The sequence below is a fragment of the Hemibagrus wyckioides genome, linkage group LG13, assembly GCF_019097595.1.
Source record: "Hemibagrus wyckioides isolate EC202008001 linkage group LG13, SWU_Hwy_1.0, whole genome shotgun sequence".
Classification (NCBI taxonomy): domain Eukaryota; kingdom Metazoa; phylum Chordata; class Actinopteri; order Siluriformes; family Bagridae; genus Hemibagrus; species Hemibagrus wyckioides.
The window spans coordinates 13,497,378-13,517,757 of NC_080722.1; the positions used below are offsets into that span (position 1 = coordinate 13,497,378).

Here is a 20,380-nt window from a genome sequence, read left to right on the forward strand (position 1 = left end):
GAAAGAATAGTTGGCTAGATATTTTAATGGTAATGTAATATTAACATTATGTATGGCCCACATCACAGGCACAGCTGTGTTATTGGAGGTGTACACATACTGGGCACTTCATGAGTCACTCCTGCCTTGCTGGTACACAGTGTGGACTGTCAAATCATACACTGAGAAGATGGCTGCCAGTCAGTAATTATATACTTTTTTGATGTATGAATGATCACAATGAAGCTTTCCATTCAAACCAAGAGAAAGGATGCTTTGAAAATGACTTTTCTCCTAAAGCAGAACAAATAGGCGTGAATCACCAAACCCTGCCCCAGTGACGCATATTCAATACTGCTTCTCTGTTTCACTTCATGCTTGTGCATTGTCACAAAATAGCATCTTACTAAACGAGTTCAGCAAGTCCACTGATTGGTATCTTTATCGCCCAAAGGTGGAGACCTTTTCCTTAGCTATGCGGGTGGCACTGCAAGTTTTGTGTCTAAAGCGACTTGAACGACTGCTACTATAAGTTTACAGTAAACGTCAGCGCTCCCGCTGTGATTGAGAAGCCGCCTGAGACGCGCCCTGCCTGTCCTATAGGCTGAACCTGAGCGAGGTGACGCGTGGAAGGAAGCGACGCCATGCGCTCAGTCCTCTCGACACTGCTCACATCACCTTAACGTCACATCACAACACATTAGCCGAGAGAAAAATCGCCTCGACACGGCGGTGTGCTTTAGGTTTACATAGCCGTACGTTCGATACCTTTAGAGGTGCTACCTGTCTTTGTATCATCACTCCGGCGACAGAAAATGCTCGAGTGTCTTTGTGGGAACTGGTGCTTGCGTGTGATTGAAGGAAACAAATCGACGTGGTATTTTCTGCTCTTGCTGCTGGCCTATGTGCTATATCTCATTTTTGGGGCTGTCGTTTTCTCTCTGGTGGAATTGCCGTATGAGGACTTGCTCCGAAAAGAGCTCACCACCGCGAAGCAGCAGTTTCTCCAGGAGAATGAATGTTTATCCGAGGAGAAACTGGAGGCATTTTTGGCCAAAGCGCTGCAGGCGAATAATTACGGCGTGTCCGTGTTAAGTAACAACTCCACCAACTGGAATTGGGATTTCACATCAGCGCTATTTTTCGCCAGCACAGTGCTCTCCACGACAGGTGAGTCCGGCCATCAACTACTAAAAATAGACTTCCCTATAGGTTACAGCATTTCATATAAAATATTTAAAGCACTTCCTGTTTGCTTAGACGTACGTCGCGAGACAAACTGCCTTTGAATCTAAGGTCTCATATTCAATAGGCCTCGATCAGCAGCACTCTTCTCCTTTTCTGGCCTTCTCTTCGTTACCTGAAAACTGAAGAGTTATGGTTAAACATTGTCTTACATTCATCCATTTATGAATTTGAAAAAAAGAATAAAGCACCTGTTAGTTTTATTTCAGTCTGTCTAGTGGTATGTGTAATGATCTTTGACAGCTCTTTTGAAAGACATATTTCATTAATCTTGGCACATCTCACGTTATTACATAATAATTGCAGTCGAATATAATGTCAATACAAATGATCAGTGATTCAGGCTTGTCTGATCAGTGCCAGGTGAGTGCTACACTTCGAGGTCATGTGGATGCTCCAGCATTAGCACAGAAGGACTTTTAGTGGCCAGTGCAGCAGCACTGCAGGTGTGCTGAAGGTTGACTGAAGGAAAACTTGGTGTTGTGTTTCCTGGACTTAAGTAACTTAATCCGGCATAGAGATCATAGCTAAACACAATGCCCAGGGAGCAACCTAGTTGCTGGGTTACGGCAAAATAGGTTTTTGTCATAAAGCCTAGACTAAATAGTCTTCCCGTTGATAAGATGTGTGGATTAACACATACCTATAAGAAAAAATGTGAACAATTCATCTGATGTTATTCCTCAAGTTACTGAACTTCCTAATATCAAGAAATCGATATATTCATGTATACAGTGAAAGAAAATGTTGCTTCAGCAAAACAATGGTGCAGCATATTACCCTACAGTGTACATAACAACAAATGCACTTCAGATGTAAATAAATCTGTCAGACGAGGCACGCCAATGTACACACTAACTACAGAGAACAGCAGAATAATGAAGATGGCTTGAACAGCATATAAATGGAGCAGCATAATGACACAAATAGTATGGGTATAATTACACACTGCAGTCATTTTGAAAAATATGTGTATGAAGAAAAATGGTCCCTTTTTTATTTCTGAATCACACACAATGCAAAGCAATGTGCATGTGTGTGTTTACAGCTATGCAAATCAAAGATACCTATGAACAGAGGTTTCAGATTGTAAAACATAATGCACAACAGGTCTGCCATATATTAATTATAAAGAAATAAAATTCTTCAAATTCTTAATAATAAATGAATAAATGAAAGATCTGCCCAAGATCTGTAGCAAAGATAGAGCTCTAAATTTAGCTTAATTAATAGATTTTCATGGCCTTTGTTATTGTTAGAAAACCAATAAAGAGCCCTTTATAACTGTTAGTACATGACCATGCAATTGTGTAACATGTAATGTTTGTTGGTTGCTGCAATCCAGAGCTATTGGACTGTCAGATTTCACAATAACAGATCTCAGAGTATATATATATGAATATACAACAAAACCTAAACAACACCCAATAATACTGTTTGCAACTGTGAATAAAGATGAGTGTAAGGTGTGTGAGTAATCTGGTTTGGTTTGTTCAGTTGAGCTCAGGTGGGTGTAGAGAGCTTTAGAATGTTGAGGCTGTCTGAGGGAGGAGCTGTTGCGGAGTTTAGCAAAGAAGGCCTATATACTGTGATATCTCTTGTTAGATTAAATGAGAAGAATGGGAGAGGTCATTCATGATTTTGGTGACTTTATGGATGTAATATTTAAACGTTCTCAGTGGAGGACAAAAAAACAAAAGAGCCTCTGAGAAGGTGTGTACTAAATAGCAATGAAGTTTACTTGCTTTTAACTATACATATTTAAGATAGTTACTGTGTGTATTCTGACTTTATTTCAGATGTGAATAGTGCATGTCCAAAAAACATCAAGGCCTGGTTGTTACATCTCTGTCTGTCACTTTTAATGTATTTATACATACACATACATTGCTGCTGTAACTGCATATGTAGGCACACATATATACCAGGTATTAGTTGGAAGAGATGCTCTCCTTATTTTCTATTTAGAATGTGGTTAGTAAGGTCAGAAAATGTTTGGTCACCTTTGTCTTAGTCATTGCGTAGCTAAGTTCCATATCATGAATGTATATGTTGTATTTCTACAACATGTTCACAAAAGTGTGTGGAAAAAAATCTCACCGAACCTGTACACATTTGTGTTGTTAGGGTATGGCCACACGGTGCCACTGTCAGATGAGGGAAAGGCCTTTTGCATCTTCTACTCTGTGATTGGGATCCCATTCACCCTCCTGTTCCTGACTGCTGTGGTGCAGAGGGTGATGGTGTTCAGCACTCGACGGCCTGTAGCCTTCATACAGCGCCGCTGGGGTCTGTCCAAGTCTCTGGTGACAAGTGTGCATGCAATTTTGTTAGCTGTCATCATCATCTCCAGCTTCTTCCTCATCCCTGCTGTAATCTTCTCTGTGATGGAGGAGGACTGGAACTTCCTGGAGTCTTTCTACTTTTGCTTTATCTCACTTAGTACCATTGGCCTGGGTGACTACGTGCCAGGAGAGGGCTACAACCAGAAGTTCAGGCAGCTGTATAAAGTGGGAATTACTGGTGAGTGTGAAAACTAAATTAAATTAACATGAAATTAACCTAACAAATAAATGTGTTTTGTATTCAGATGTCTAGTATATAGCCAGTGTTACTGTGTATGTCTGTCTTTTCTCTTCAGTCTATCTGTTACTGGGCCTAATCGCCATGCTGGTGGTTCTGGAGACATTGTGTGAGCTTCAGCACTTGAAGAAACTAAGGAAGTTATTTTATATCAAGAAAAATAAACCAGAAGACCAGCTTACAATCATGGAACATGATCATCTCTCTTTCACATCCATGTCTGATCAAGGAGCCCCAGTCAGAGACTATAAGACAGATCTTTCCCCTGACATATCCCCAATAGAAGGTTGTGATACCCCTACCATTAGGTAAGGTCCTAAGCAACTGTCAGGTTTAGATAGTCAGTGATCAAATGCTTCTGAATTAGATTAGTCAAACTTGAAATGATGGTTGGAACACATGCCAACTTTTATAAAATGGACCTATGATTGTAGCAATCATAGTATAGCTCATCATTGTGTAATCATAAATTATTAGGCAGGAAATAAATCATGTAAAATCTTGGAATTATTTGTAGAATTTAATTTGTCCTTAACAGCTTTTAGGTAATAAATATGCATAGGGACATGTAGAATATCTTATAGTAATTTAAAGGATTTAAAAGGGGTAGAAATATGTTAAAAAGGGGTATGTACCTAGGCTATTGATCATCATTAATAAGAAATTAAAGTCATTGATCATTCTATGAATGTGTATTGATAAACCTAATTAAGCACTTTTTTTCCTGTGTATGTATACATGTTTCAGTGCCACAACTGTAATTGAGCGCTAATTATACACATAAAGCCTTAGTCAAAAGTTTGGGCACGCATACTCAGAGAGGTTTTCTTAATTTGTATTATTTTTCACATTTAATAAAAATAATAAGAAAGTCACCAAAATAATGAAAGAACATGTAGAGTTGTCCAGTGGCCATTAAGTGTTAAACAAATTAAACTGTATAATGTTTTAGATTGGTTTTAGCCTTCATCACACACTCCTTACATTCCCTCAGTCACGTTTCCACATGCTGAAGGCTCCTCAGCTGCTTTTTTCTAAATGTTTTCTTTGTAAAACTTTTTTTTTTTTGATTGTGGGCTATTTGTGGTGTGTGCATGTGCGTTGGAAATGTATAAATATTTTTTTCGTTTTCTTTGGTAAGTGAATTCATACATGGCATTTAATCAGCTGTGTCCAAACATTTGACTGCTGCCTTACTGTAATGTCATTAATGTAGTTAATTACTGTCCTAAGTAACTATAGACAGGGTCTTTCTGACATCATGCAATATAGACACATGTGTAGAACAGAAGAAGGTGAAAACACACCACATATCCTGGATTCATATACGATTTACATTAACTGAAATATACTGGATTTTCATGCTGTATTAGTTGATGTTGCAGTAGTATATACTGTAGTTGTTCACCTGAGGGCACTGTTTTACATTGTTTTAGGAGTATGATGAAGGACTATCAAGTTTACAGACAAGTTTACAGATTGTGGTGATAAAATCTGTAGCTTGAAGCTACAATTCCTATGATTGGGATAATACATCATCCTTTTTGTGATCTATTTCTGTAATGTAGTTGCAATGCTGATAGCTTGTTTGTTACAGTACCTGAAGGTGTATGCTTTAAGACAGGGTATTAAAGAATCACTGCAAAATTCATGTGACCGTTTTGTATGTTGGAATTAGTGTTTGTAAAGCCTGGAAATTGTGAATAAAATGTGCTGTAATTTTAAACTATAATATCTGTGCAGTAGATTGACTCATCTTTAATATAGAGTTGCACTCAGATGTGAAAATAAAAACACCTAGGGGTTAAACTTGTGTCTCTGTTTATTTGTTAGTCCATGTAAACACTGGACTCATCAGCCACACGTCAAAATTGTACAAACACAGCACTACAGACAGTGAGTTCATTTTGAGGCCATGTACCCATGTTTGGGTACTTGATACACTGTCAACACACAGTACAGCTGCTGCTGGCCACAAGGCCTCAGTGATCCAGGAGTTCCCTGGATCACTGAGGCCTTGTGGCCAGCAGCAGCTGTACTGTGTGTTGACAGTGTATCAATATGCCTGCTGAGATCTGTTAGCAGTAATGTGTGCACGGCTGCAGGAAGTGGATGATGTGCTACTTTAATAGTCATGCTGAAATTGCATCAGGGTTAACAGCTTCCACAAAAAAATTGCTGTTGTCATCAAGTTTAAACTTGATGTGTATTAAAAGAAGGCTTATCAGTGTAACGCTCCTTATGAAGCATTTCATATTACTTTCATTGATGTTTCCTTGGCAGACCAAAAATCTGATTAGCCAGATACAGCTGGCCTCGGGCAAACCATACCAAATGATTTAATGCTTTAATAAAAGCAGCCTCAATTGGTTCAACTGTGTTTTTTGTCTTTATCAAGCTTATAAAAAATAATGAACAAAGTGGGTCAAGTCACCTTTATGTATATAGCACAATTAAAGACAAGTGTTTCTCAAAGTGCTATACAATATCATCAGGTAAATCCAATCAGCAATTAGTGTAAATAAAATACAAATCAAATGAAGTAAAACAATAATAATCACAAAAAGACTCAACAGAAGAAGGCAGGACACTACAGATCGTAAATGACTCAAATGCCTGAGGGGAAAAAAATATGATTTTAAATTAGATTTCAAAATGTCTACCATGCAGGATGCTTTTATAATAAAAAAAAGAAAGAAAAAAGGATATGTTGTTCAATAATCTTATTGTAGAGGTATATCAAATCACGTTATTAACACTTCTATGGAGTTCAGTAACATTATCAATTATACATGGAGACTTGCAATTTTGCAAGGATTGTTGGAGAAAATCCAGGGACAATTTATTTTATTGTAAATAAAGATGATGTACTATAAGCAACAGGAATGTGTTATGTTATGGAAAAATGGGAGGGTGTGGTTCAGCTCGCATGTTTTGTCATATTAAGATAAATTTAATAGAAATTCTAATTAACACTGTTTCTAATTCTAAATAAAATTCTTTCTAAACTCCAGGATGTAAGTAAATGGTGGTTGGTGCACTATAATTGTTTCTTGAAAGATTCTGTGTCAATGTATAAGATGTTATATTCAGAAATAGGCTTACTCTACATGAGAAGATTTATTTCATGATCGTGATCGCGAGCATCGATCATCTGAAGGTGTCCAGCTGCTTATTAGTGAGCACTGTCAGAGCTTTTTGCCTGACTAAGCACAGGTCTCCTCACTGAAGGTTCCAGGAGGTGAGGAAGTTCATCTCGATCAGTCCCCGATGTACAGCTCCCCCCTCCCTCATCCCAAACACACACACACCTGCACCGCCAGCCATCTTTCAAAACCTGGCTCTGGGCAGTGATGCTGCCACACTGCTGGGAGAAGATCCCACACATGATGTGCCGGCGCAATGCAGAGAGGCGATCAAACTCCGGCATTTTCCACAAAGCTGCAGCCACAGATACACAGGTAAAGTCTTTTACTTTCTAACGTCTGAACCAGTAGTCTGATCAAGTCGTCCAAAGTGTAAGGTGTAAACTTTTTTAAATGCATTTAATAAACAAACTTTCCTTTTTTATATTTATATATCTCCATTAAACTGTTGGTTTTGTGATATTTCTGGAGTTTAAACACCATGATTTGTACCTTAAACATGGATCCAGGCACAGTCTTGATGATAAGTGGGTGGAGGATTAAATTATAGTATATTTACAAGAAGGCACATCACTTTGAATAGTTTAGAATGTTTCAGTATAAACCTACGCACCAAGCCTTCCAAGAATTTAGCCTGAAAGTTCAGCCTGAAATTGACTTATTGTCGGTGACAATATAATTGAAAGATTTTTTATTTAAAAAACAAAAGCCATAGCATAAAGAAATTTAAAATTTTGGGCAGATAGCGTATGCATTTAGATAATATAAACAAAAAAGTACAGCAGGACAGAAGTGACAACTCTGTACTTGGCTCCCACACTATCCTAACCAGCCTATTTTAAGATTCTTGAAGTTTAGACAGGACTGATTATGTCTGTGATAGGGAGGTAAGACGAAGAGACCCCAGTGTGTCTTATTGATCTTTTTAAACCTCTCTCGGTCTCAATTGCCAACTGCACTCTATTTCTATAGGCCTCATCTCTACTGTGTCTCTGCTGCATTTACTGCAGTTTACCTGACCAGCAAGACTTTTAAAAATACCAGTTCAGGCAAATGACCTTGAAGCAAATAAAATTGCCAAAGAAAATGCACAAGTGAAAATATTCTGTTACTGTACCGAACAAAAGTTTCAAAAGTGTGAATGATTTTTCTTTTTTTCCCTCCATTTAAAAAAAAAAATATTTCATGGTTGTCATTTCCTTAGCTCTGCAAATTTTGTTTATCTGAACCAAACATAACCCACTCAATAGTCATTCTGTGACATTTTTTAAATATAATAAAATGTTTGGAAAGCTATTAGACCTGCAGCTGTGTTTGTATTAAAGAATTCTTCAACCCCCGCCCGAGAGAGAGAGAGAGGTCATTTTCATGTTTTTGCTCCATCATATCTGTGGAATAGCTCATAATAATTTACTGGAGATTGTTATTGTGAAGAGGTAGCTAGTTAAACATTTTCCTCTCATTCGCATAAGAGCAGCACAATAACAGGCTTGTAATATCTATCCAATGCAAACATGTTTAAGTTGAGAACATTTTTTATAGTTTTATTTACATTTTTTCATCCAGGAACTGCACCTACATTGTGCTGCACAGCACCTGTAAAAAAGATAGATAGATAGATAGATAGATAGATAGATAGATAGATAGATAGATAGATAGATAGATAGATAGATAGATAGATAGACAGATAGATAGATACATAGAACTTTATTGTCATTGCAAAGTACAGGTACATAGCAAAAAATGCCGTTTAGCATCTACATCCACATTTATTTTAACTGAAATGACACTAAGTGACCATAAAATCATTTACACAAAGTGACCATAGTCAAAAAAATTGCATACCATTGTATTTCGGGCCTATTAACATTGATTCAAATATATTTTGCATACGTACATGAATAGTTAGAGTGTTTTTAGTTATAAGGGAAATCTTGTGCATTTAGCCTATACCTGTCTGTATCTGAAAAATATTGTCTGCAGTGTGTGTGTGTGTGTGTGTGTGTGTTGGCACCAGATCCAAGGTGTTCCCCACCTTGTGCTCTGAATCCCCTGGGATGGGATAGGCTCCAGGTTCTCTGCAACCAGTTTGTAGGATAAACAGTTTAGAAAATGGAAATTACCATACATGGAAATTTCTGTGATGATAAATAGCTAACACTAGTATTAAACAAAATACTTTTTTGTATATGATCTTTTTATATTTTCTATAAATGACAGACATCTTACAAATTCTGCCATGGCCATGATAACTTCTGAGTAGAACTGGTTCTAATTGAAATCTTGTATAAAGATTGCATCTTTGCTTTTATGAGAATTCCAGTGATGAAGTGCATGAGTGCTCAGGTCTCAGGCTTTAGTTTGATCAGTGATTTCTCTTCACTCCCTATAGGGGGTCTTTCTGCGGGGTGTTTACAAAATTGTAGGTGTTTTAGGTGTCGCTTTGCTGTGCTCGGATTTGCGCTTTCTTCAGTCCAAATTCTCCTTGAGACGCGGCACTATGGGGTAAATACTTTCTTATAATATCATATCGACATATCTGGATAGAATGTGACTGCGGTGTGTGTGTGTGAGAGAGAGAGTGTGCGTGTCTGTGTGTGTGTGTGTGTGTAGTGGCCGCGTTTTCGCCGCATGAACGCGGTACTTCTACACAGTGCACTGCATTGAATTCGGCTCGAGCTCTCAGGGTCCTTAACACCGTTCTCTCAAATATGCTCATCGCTGTATCTGATGGAAAAGTTACCGGAGTGAGTTGTTTTGTCGTGCTAGATTTTATTTTGTTGTTGTTTTTTAGCTGAAACCGGATGCAGTTATATTTCAGCATGCTCTCACGATTTGCAAATTGATGTAGCTAAATTTATAAAACGGTCGAGTTTTATAAATTATAATAAGTTATAAAACGGTCGAGGTTTCATTTTTCGTAAAAAAAAAAAAATCGTCTAAAAAATCATTTTTTTGCGTGGGATTGTGTTGATGAGGATCTGTGTAGGCTTTGTGCTGAGAGAGAACCGTTTATTGTCCCTTCTCCATATAACCGGTGCTGAGCTCCAGGGTTTCTGCATTTGCGGCATGAATTACTAAACTGCAGTCTTCTTTGTTTTGCCCAGTGGAATGTGGAAATCACCGGCTGCGAGCCCACGCCGTCTGTCAGACATCAGCCCACAACTTCGACAGTTAAAATCCCTGGCCGTCGAAGACGAAATAAAGGAGGACTTCAAGTCTTCCCGCTCGGTGGAGGACATAAAAAACGCGTCGATCGAGGAGCGCATCCTCAGGATCACGGGCTATTACGGCTACCAGCCATGGAGCTCCACTGGCCCAGGTGACATAGAGCGAATAAAGCATTACATCATTTTAATCATCCATAAACATTAACAATAGGCTATCCCAGGGAACTCACCTACCTAGGCAAGAAAGCTTAGGAGCATCCAAAACTGTTGACAAAACAAATTGTTCTCTCTGCTTCATGTTTAAAGTTTCTTCTTGTTCCAGTACCATGAAAAACTGTTGCACCATACAGTACCAATAAGTTTAATTTATTTCTCTTTTACCGTTATTTTATCATCCTTTGTCATTTGAACCCCTGGAACACCTTAACACTTGTATACCTTGGGATACACAAAACACCTAATATCTCATGTATCTCTGTAATTACAGCTCTATTTTTGTCTCATCTGATCTTAGATGTCTACACTCAAAGGTCTACTAACATCTAGTGAACTCCTAGCTCCGACATTTGTGATTAGATGAAAGTCTTCTGGTACTGGCACAGAATTAGGTGGCATCTAATTGTAGAATTTGATGTGGTGTCCCTAAACTTATGGCATCTATAGAGAAATTGTTGCTTCTGTAACCATTCTGCTCACTGTGCATAAACGTGTGTTCTTTTCCAATCGGGTTCATTGCATCTCTGGTTGTTTTAAATACATTTCAGAGTTTTTGCTATTTTTTAAAAACCTATGCCTGATTTACAACTTATATGTGTATTTATCACTTACCTCCCCCATGATGATGAATGTAAGAGTGTAGCTAAGTTGAGTTATGCATGATCACCCCTGTAAGGGGGAGCCCTTATCCGGTACTCACCCATTCACACACACTACAGGCAATTTAGAGATGCCAATCATGATAAAATGCATGGTTTTGACTAAGGAAGGAAACTGGAGTACTGAGTAGAAACCCCTAAGCACAGGGAGAAAATTCAATTTCCACGCATACAGGGTGGAGACAGGAATCAAACCCTATGCGAGGCAGAGCTAAATCTCACTGTGCCCCTGACATTATGCCATTTTATATGGATATTGGTCCACCCTAGATTTATCGGTCCTGCCTAGATTTCCACCCCAGTAAAATCATTTGGTCCTACCTGGCCATCCCAGGACCTCAGAGAAAAGTTTGGCTGTGACCCCTGTGCCTTGGGGAATATGGTTTCAGCGTCACCACACAGTTATACCTCAGTGAAACAGGGAGTCATGAATAGCTGCTGAAGAGCTCCTAAACACTCAGGTGAACTTTAAAAGTAAAATATAAAAGGAAAGGAGTTGTTAGGGTTGTCAATTATGGTGACACATTGTCAGATCCCAAGCTTTTTGTCTCTTGGATTCTTGGAAGTGTTTTAGACCAGCATTATTCCAGATACCTATAGTCAGTGTTATATTGGTGTTATCTGTGACCACTGATTTATACTGATGAAGAACAATGTCCATTCACCTAGCTACAGACACAAGTATTTCGCTCTGCAGCACTTTTCAAATTAATATAGTGCAGTTTTTGCCATGTAGGTTACAGAAAAGATTAACTGCTGTAATAAATCACAGTCTGGTTAATATGATGCATCGTACACACATACATCACACACACACACATTTAATATAATATTTTATAATAATATAATATTAATATTAATATAATAATTAATATTTAATATATATATATATATATATATATATATATATATATATATATATATATATATTAACAAGGGATTAATCATTTTCTCTTTCCATGACACTGTCATTTTTTAAAAATATTTTTAGATTTCAGAGTCCATAGGTTTTTTCATTTTGTCTCACTATTATTTGTTTCTGCTCCTAACACCCTATACATAAGCATGACTGGCTGTCACTACTTGGAATATGACCTTGTCATTTGGGTACACCAAAATCGGGGTAGATGGTGTATGTTTAAATTTCACAAGCAGTTTAGGAACACTTTGGGACTGTAATGGGTCAGACATAGACATGGCATAATGAAGTGCTGGGGTATTACACCATGTAACCACCCCGTTTAAAAAAAGCATAAATGTGGTTTGATTTCTGGCATTCACATCCAATCATTTGCTGTTAACACATCTGTTTTTTTTTAAAAATTATTTTGGATTTTTATGGAACCATTTGCAGCATGGTATGATATGAAGAACCTGGAGTGGGTCTTGTTTCTTTCTAATCCTCTATACTAATGGATCTTATTCCAGCTTGATTGTGAAAGAACATTTGAAAAATTGATGTAATGATGTAATGTACTCATCCCCTCAAACCCCCTGCTCCCCGGGCGTTTAAAGGAAAAATGAAAAATGGATAGCACTAAAAATAGACTAAGCATTCAGTTTAGTAACTTTAGTGTTCTTTGCTTTAAATGAAAGGGTTACAGCTTTTCTGTTTGCCGTGATTCGTATTTGTAGGAAATACTAGATTCGAATTCAGAGGAAACCCAGTAAAGCATTTATGACTTGAATGAGAAATCATAAATGAAACTGCGTATCTGCCTTTAACTGTGTAGTTTACACCACATTATTCATATTACACCATCTTTGACACCTTTAAAATAATGTATTGCTTAACACTAATAGATTTGTTGTCAAGCTATTGATAGATATTAGCTCTCCCCTTTAATATCAGGACCAGCCATCACTGATGAAGTGTATTGTTTGCAGAATACCATTAGGTAATCATTAATGCACAACATTTTTTAAACGCCTCAAATTACAAGCCATAAACAATTTTCTGTTTGCTGTTGTGTCTTTTGGTCGATGACTATGTTATGATTTAACCTCTCCTGTGTGTTTACTTTGAAAGAGAAAGTAACTAAGACTGTTTTTGGTGAGTCATCAGCGGTAGAGGAAGACTCCTAGCCCCACTTGCTATCTTTGCCTTGATATATGTAATATGCAGTGCCTGATTTGTATGCACTCTCAGGCAGCAGACCCTCTGTGTGTGCAGTGTAGAGATGATTCTGTAGAGCAATACAGCTTGTTGGTGCAGCCTTAAATGTGTCCTTTACTGTCATCCTGTAAACTATACATGTTTTAACAACATTCATATTAAAGCATTTTATTCTGAAATTACGATGAATTATCAGTAACTACTGTGAAATAAGAAACGTTTAGTTATGACGATGAGGAATGTTTATTCTGGATCTGCTGAGGATTTACCTCCGTATAGGTGAGTGCATAACAAATGTCTAATCAGCAATCAGGCATAAGGAACAGATTCTGTGGTACTTTATAGAAGTGCAGTCGTTTCCCTATTGCCCTATTTAAGAACCTTGCCAGATTTCAGGAGATGCAGTGATCTGATGGAGGGTGATTGATCTTGTGACCATGGCAGTGTCTCTGTGCTTTTCGATTTGCAAGGTGAAATATGGAGGGTGGCGGCTCCTGTCTAAATTAAACAGGGGTCGATGATGAAGCGAAACCTAGTGGTCAAACAGAGTAGCAGATGAAACTATCAAAGAAAACCCTGAGTCACTGCTTATAATAAGTGCGATCATTGGGTCTATTTGTGCTGTGCAATTTAAGGTTTTTTTATTCTGCACGTGTAATAAACTGCAAGAATAGCAGATAGGTAGCTCAGTGAGGCAGAGAATGGAAATGCTGTGTAAGGTGTAATCCTGTGTAAGAAGCATTTTCTTTCTTTTAATTATACAAAACAATGTTGTAGCTTGAGGATACTTTGAGGATAAGTTTCTCAAACATTTTAGAGGCTTTAACTGTAAAATAAATTACATTGACCCTCTAATTTCAGATGTTTTAATGAACATATTAAATCAAATCCAATTAGTCATATTAAATTAGTCAAATGTATATTTAGTTAATTGCTCAGATGTGTGTAATACAATTCTGGCTATATTTTGGCTAGGACCAATTAAATTTTTCTGAAATTTTTATCAATAGAGTACATTAGAGCCAAGTTAACATTATTCATAGGCCTATTTGTTATTGAGTTATTAAGTTTTAAATGAACCCTATTAAATCAAGAGTCCAGTTAAGTAGGCTAATAGCTACTATTTGACTGGTTAATAAGAAATAAAATAGCGTATTAATGGTCTGTGGTCTATTGATAATGGTCTTCATTTCCTACAGTCCAAAACAGTCCCCTGACATTGCTTCACTGATGATTTGAGATTCACCACTGTAACTGATAAACCTAACCTTCAGGGGTGGAAAACACTGAAAGAGGGGTGTTAATGTAAACCTGAATATAAGAGTTTCTTTAGTAAAATTATTAAATAAGTGAGAAAGCCTCCTGGTGGTCCAGCGGCAGGATCCCTTGCTCTCATTGCCGCTGCCCAGGTTCGATTCCCGGGTGGGGCGCCACCCCAGTTGCTGAAGAGTTGACTCTCAGTGCCAGTCCCAAGCCTGGCTAAAAATGGGAGGGTTGTGACAGGAAGGGCATCTGGCGTAAAACCTGTGCCAAATTGCGCGGGTCGATTGATCTGCTACAAACAGCGGACCCTGCAAGTGTGCGGGACAAACGCTAAGAAAAAAAAACAATTAAATAAGTGAGAAAATTCTTGCTGGTGATTGAAGGATGCAGTCGATTTAGACAACAGAATATTGGGTTAGCCTACAAGCAGGCAGATCCTCTATAAGCCATAATTAAGTGTTAATTATTAAATCTCAGGAGTCACTGATGTAGAGTGATGAGAATCTCGGTCCTCTGGCCGATTGCTACTTGGGACCATCTGTCTACCCCTCAGACCTTCAGATTATTGACTGCTGCAATGACAGCTCTACAAAGCTCTGGTATAATAAGTACCCATGCTGAATTTGATTAACTTTCTTGTCAATGTGTCATGAATGATGAACAGGTACGTGTGGATGAAGCTGGAACTGATTGGTCAAACACAAACATATAATTCTTTGAGTAATAATGTTATTAAGGCATAATAAGTATGTAACTAAGCATATGTGAACTATTTTAACTACCAGTAAAGGCTGCTAGAGCAAAAACGATTCTCTTCTAAATAACTCTGGGCACTGATATAATTAAAGCTGTAAATATAAGCTGATTTACTTGTGTTACAACAAGCTGTGTTGTTCTATGGTCATGGAGAAATGACATTTCTTGCCAAATTACACGTTATTACTGAGAAATAATTATTAAAACCCACTTGATTGCAAATGATGTAACTAGTATTATAATTAATAAATTCTTTAGCATACCTTTCTTTTAGCTTACTGTGAAATGAACAGGACACATAGGTTTTCTGACTATAGCTAAACCCCACACTGTGTTGTGTCTGTGTCTGCAGTTGTGGAGAAGCCTAACAAAGAGAGGGTGGAAGTGAAGGTTGACAGCCATATTGGGACAAATGTGATAAATGTGGAGAGTACAAGTAGGCGGCAGACGGTACGTTGCTGTCTGTGTTGGACTGTAGCCCACCTGAGGCAGGCACTATGGGGTGTCACTGTGGTTCTCTGTGTATGTTCATCATGGACGGGATCCACTCAGCTGGCCAAACTGACTCTCAGACAGCTCAATGTTCCCTTCACGCTCACCTGGTTCTCTACCTCCTGGAACTGCCTGCTTTTTCCCCTGTACTACCTGGGTCACCTGTGTTGGAGCAAGGAGAGGCAGAGCATTCGACAGCGCTTCAGGTGAGTGATGGCTGATAATTTTCAGAGGGCTGTCAAAGTTGGGTCTACATTCAAGATTAGCACAAAAGACAGAAAGAAGATCTGGCTTCTGTCCTTTTTTCTGTTTCAATTTGACAGCTCATAAGGATCTGAAAAGGCTGAAAAGGGATGTTTTGTCTGTGCTCAAGCAAAATTATTTCCTTGCTACTAACAAGGCCTGACTTGTGCTTACTGTGTATGGCACGTAAGTTCCTGCTGAGTGACAATTGGTGTTTTGTGTGTGTGCATAAACACAGGGAGTGCTGTCAGTTCCTGGGTGATGATGGACTGTCAGTGAAAACGCTGCTGTCAGTAGTGGCACCATTTGGAGTGCTGTGGACGCTCACCAGCTACTTATACCTGCAGGGCCTACGCAGGATCCCTGCAACAGATGCCTCAGCTCTCTTCTGTTGTAGTCGTGCATTCGTCTTTCTCATTTCCTGGATCGTGCTGCGTGATCGCTTCATGGGTGTCAGGGTGAGATTGACACTGTGAGGACATTTAGATTTCTTTCAAGCAAAAGAAACAAATCTAAGTGCAGAAAACAGCAAATAACAAAATACAAAATAGCTGCTAGGCTTGTTACGCTGTCACATTTTTTGTAATACAAACTGATATGCATTTATGACTATTGTCATGTAGATGCTTCTTTTTTGTACAAACAGTTTTTAACAGCCTAGAAATATTTCAGAATAAATTGCTGCATGAAAATTGGTGAATTTGGATTAGAATACTTCTGTATACACCACTGAATTTTGGATGTATCTGTGCATATTACTGACCACACATCTGTCCATATACACCTAATACAAAACCAATTTAAATGTATGTTGCTGAGGTATTCTTCCATGCAACAGCCATCTGTTGCCATGGCAAATAATCCCCTGGGATTTTGTCAGGGGGCATTTACACCTCATTTGAGGTCATTTGTGTTTCACACCTTTGTGGCCTTCTGCTCTCTCCTATAGCTCATTGATGTCAAGCCGAATTGGTTGATTTAGCTTCCTCCAAACCAGACAGCTACTGAGTCACTAATATTATTTTCATAAATATCTGTATACCAGCTTTCCTTTTTAAGGTTGTTTATTGTATATCATATTTGGTTTGCATAGTCAAGGCCGGTTCCTGCCATATCATCATTAAGGAAACCCTGCCCTCAGCAATTGTATTGGAATGTAAGAATAAGGAATAAGGTGTGTATTTCCTTTCATATGCAGGACAATTGTGCTGCCATAACTGCCGTTAGAGATCTGATTTCAGTCTGCCTGCCCTCCTGCATGGCGACTGCAGTAACACTTTTATGCCTTCCTAAAATTGGTCAAATCTGATATGGGGCTGTAAGCATTTATAACCTTATTTGTGGCAGAGATACTGCATGCAGAAGTTCATACTTTTATTCATGTGCGGATCATAAAAAATAAAGGAGTTCACAAGATCCTTTCATAAAATTTTCACCACCTGCGTATGTGGACACTACCATGGAACTGTCAAAACCACCAAGCTGCAACATCTCTTTCTGCTTCTAGCCTGCTTTTAATCTAAAATAAACACCTTTTCTTCTTCTTTGCTTATAGATTGTTGCAGCTATTTTAGCCATTGCAGGCATAGTAATGATAACATACGCTGATGGGTTTCACAGTCACTCTGTGATTGGCATTTCCCTGGTGGTTGGAGCTGCATCAACAGCAGCTATGTACAAGGTAACACTAGATACAGCACTTTATACTTCATATTGAGCACTAAAATGCTGCATTGTTTCATGCTGAGGCTGACTACAGAGTGATTTATGAGCATGCTCTTTTCTCTCTGCAGGTACTGTTCAAGCTGGTTTTGGGTAGTGCCAAGCTAGGTGAGGCTGCATTGTACTTGACTGTCCTTGGAGGAGCCAACATGGTCTTTGTCAGCATTGTCCCTCTCATACTCATCCTCACTGGAGCTGAGGATTTTGGCTCGCCCAGAGAGATACCTTGGCACAGTCTGTGTTGTACAGCTGCACTCCTGCTGGGTAAGATTACTTTGTGCTACCTCCTCCTAGTTCACACACACACACACACACACACACACACACACACACACACGACCTGTGATGTCACTCATTATTAACCATTATTGTGCTTCTACATGTTTTATACATGTGTAATTCTGTGAATTGAACATGCAGTCTGATTTTTCTTTTTTTTGTGCCCTAGTGTTCAATTTCCTGATAAATTTTGGTGTTTTGATAACGCTTCCTACATTGATTTCTTTGAGCATTGTCCTCAGTGTACCTGTTAATGCTGGTGAGTTGCCCTCATTCCTGTGTGCCATGAATGTTTCTATGATTCAATAAACTTTTCCTCAAATTTAAAAGGCCTGATGTCAAATATGGCAATGCCTTTTACAGTTCATAGCCTGCAATGCCTGTGTCATTACATGCAACCCTAACTATACATGCAGCTACAATTTACTCTTTCTTTCTTTCTTTCTTTCTTTCTTTCTTTCTTAAACAAACAAAATCTGGGCACCAATTTTAAATTAGAGAACAGAAATATAAAATCTGTCTAAAAGTCAAAAAATATAAAATCTTTTAGTTGATCATCTGGAACACCTCTGGCATACACTGTCACCTCATTGTTTAATTTTCCTTACTTGTAAGGAAATGTCGCCCATCCATCTTTGAGATGCACATTATTTTATTTATTTTAGCCTTCACTGAAATCAGATGTTATAATTATACAAGTAGGTGCAAGGATGACTTGTGGTTGCTGGTAATTGCACTCCAAAGGCACATTAACAACCTAGGTAGTTGTGTAAGTAGATGAACCTTGCTAATCACATCCTTGAAAGTTAAAACCTAGATGCACACCTTTTAAGAATAGTTATCTGTATTTGTATCCATTTGTAACATAATATCTGTTCTGGATAACATACACATGATTACACCACATGAAACATGTATATATATATATATATATATATATATATATATATATATATATATATATATATATATATATATATATATATATATATATATATATATATGCAGGCATATACATATACATATGTATATTAACTACAGTTTTGGCTTGTAGAAGTACACAAGTGTATCTTGAGAGTCGTGAATGTCTTACTGATTATGATTGTATCTAGTAAGCACTCTTTATACAGGAGATGTCCACTTTATTTTAAAGTGCAAAGCCATACAGAAATTACACTTGGTAGTTCCATTATATTTAATATGTAGTTAAAAATGACAAACTGGTATGAAGCAGTCCAAAACAAACCTTTAAATGACATATTATGACTGTCAAGGTACGCTTGTCTACTTACACAATCTTCAGTAGTGAGATTATAGTTGCTTATAAACTATAAGCAACTATAATCTAACTACTAGCATTAAATGGATCTAAATTCGCCTGATGTTTACAAGCTGCTCTGTCTACTCCATTTTCCAGTAATAGACCGCTACATGTGTGATATCCAGTTCAACAGTGTGCGTATCATTGCCATGTCCACCATCTGCCTGGGCTTCCTGTTGCTGCTGCTCCCAGAGGACTGGGATGAATATCTGCTGCAGCTTCACTCTTTGGTTTATAACAGGAAGAAGCCACAAGAGGGAAGCAGAGACACACACACTGAAATGCTACACACTAGCAAGACTGGAAAATGCAACGCTAAAACAGCAAGTTCTCATTAAGCTGATGTTTGTTTCATGCAAGAGGAGCATTGCATTCTTAACGGTGCTACGGAAATAACAGCACTTACATAAGAAGATAAACCTGTGCAGGACTGCAGATTTGGAGCGGATTATGCAGTACTTCTTCACTTGATATTTACAGAGACTGTCAAAACATGAGGTATGCGATGAACACTGACTCCGTCTTTTATTTATTGCATCAAAGCACAAGACTGCATAATGTAGCATCTTGCATAACTCAGAGTTCTAGATAGAAACTGATTTATGCTGCATTTGTTTTGTATTGGACAGTTATGTTTAATACAGCTGAATATATTGTGACCTTAATGAATATCCCATTCATTCTTAATCCAGATAGAACCTTCTAATATGATATAACGCAGTATAATGTCAATTTATGGACTGAAAGCATATATGGATATACAGAGTATTAATCTTCAATTTCAATGCATTGCCACAGCCTTCACACTAATGCTCTTATTAAATATATACATATATATATGCGCAGGTTGGTTATATATAGTGGCATTTTAGGGCTTTTATCTAATCCTAAAAAAACATTATAACCACGGACACCATTATCAAATCAATAATTCATATTATGTATTTCAATAACAGTGGCAATGTGTATTTATTATATTCCTGTGGAATTGTGGCTCACTGTAAACCTTTGTAAGGCATGACAGCTGTTTATTTCTTTGACATGCTGAACAGCTAAAAATAAAGAAGTAAAGAACTAAAGAAAGTCAATAACTTTGTTTCTATTATATATACTACATACAGTGTATAAGGGCTCACTGAATGGCTTGATGAGTATAACAATGATGTAAATCATATGCTATGGCCTTCACA

At 37.9% G+C, this 20,380-nt stretch overlaps 2 protein-coding genes across 4 annotated transcripts; both read left to right on the top strand.

Moving 5' to 3' along the window:
* Window positions 1-382: 382 nt before the first annotated feature.
* On the top strand, window positions 383-5,625 carry kcnk1a (potassium channel, subfamily K, member 1a). The gene is made up of 3 exons (XM_058407134.1): window positions 383-1,149; window positions 3,352-3,747; window positions 3,866-5,625. Exons 1-3 carry the CDS (start codon window positions 795-797, stop codon window positions 4,117-4,119), a joined length of 1,005 nt encoding a protein of 334 aa, XP_058263117.1. The 5' UTR covers window positions 383-794; the 3' UTR covers window positions 4,120-5,625.
* Window positions 5,626-9,300: 3,675 nt separating this feature from the next.
* Window positions 9,301-19,833, top strand: slc35f3a (solute carrier family 35 member F3a). 3 transcript variants are annotated; one of them, XM_058406850.1, is made up of 8 exons: window positions 9,301-9,458; window positions 10,061-10,275; window positions 15,486-15,831; window positions 16,107-16,326; window positions 17,424-17,549; window positions 17,662-17,854; window positions 18,039-18,128; window positions 19,287-19,833. In XM_058406850.1, exons 1-8 carry the CDS (start codon window positions 9,454-9,456, stop codon window positions 19,526-19,528), a joined length of 1,437 nt encoding a protein of 478 aa, XP_058262833.1. In that variant the 5' UTR covers window positions 9,301-9,453; the 3' UTR covers window positions 19,529-19,833. The 3 variants fall into 3 exon arrangements, with proteins under 3 accessions (XP_058262833.1, XP_058262832.1, XP_058262834.1); XM_058406849.1 differs by lacking the exon at window positions 9,301-9,458 and adding an exon at window positions 9,582-9,700; XM_058406851.1 differs by lacking the exons at window positions 9,301-9,458; window positions 18,039-18,128 and adding an exon at window positions 9,582-9,700.
* The last annotated feature ends 547 nt before the right edge of the window (window positions 19,834-20,380 follow it).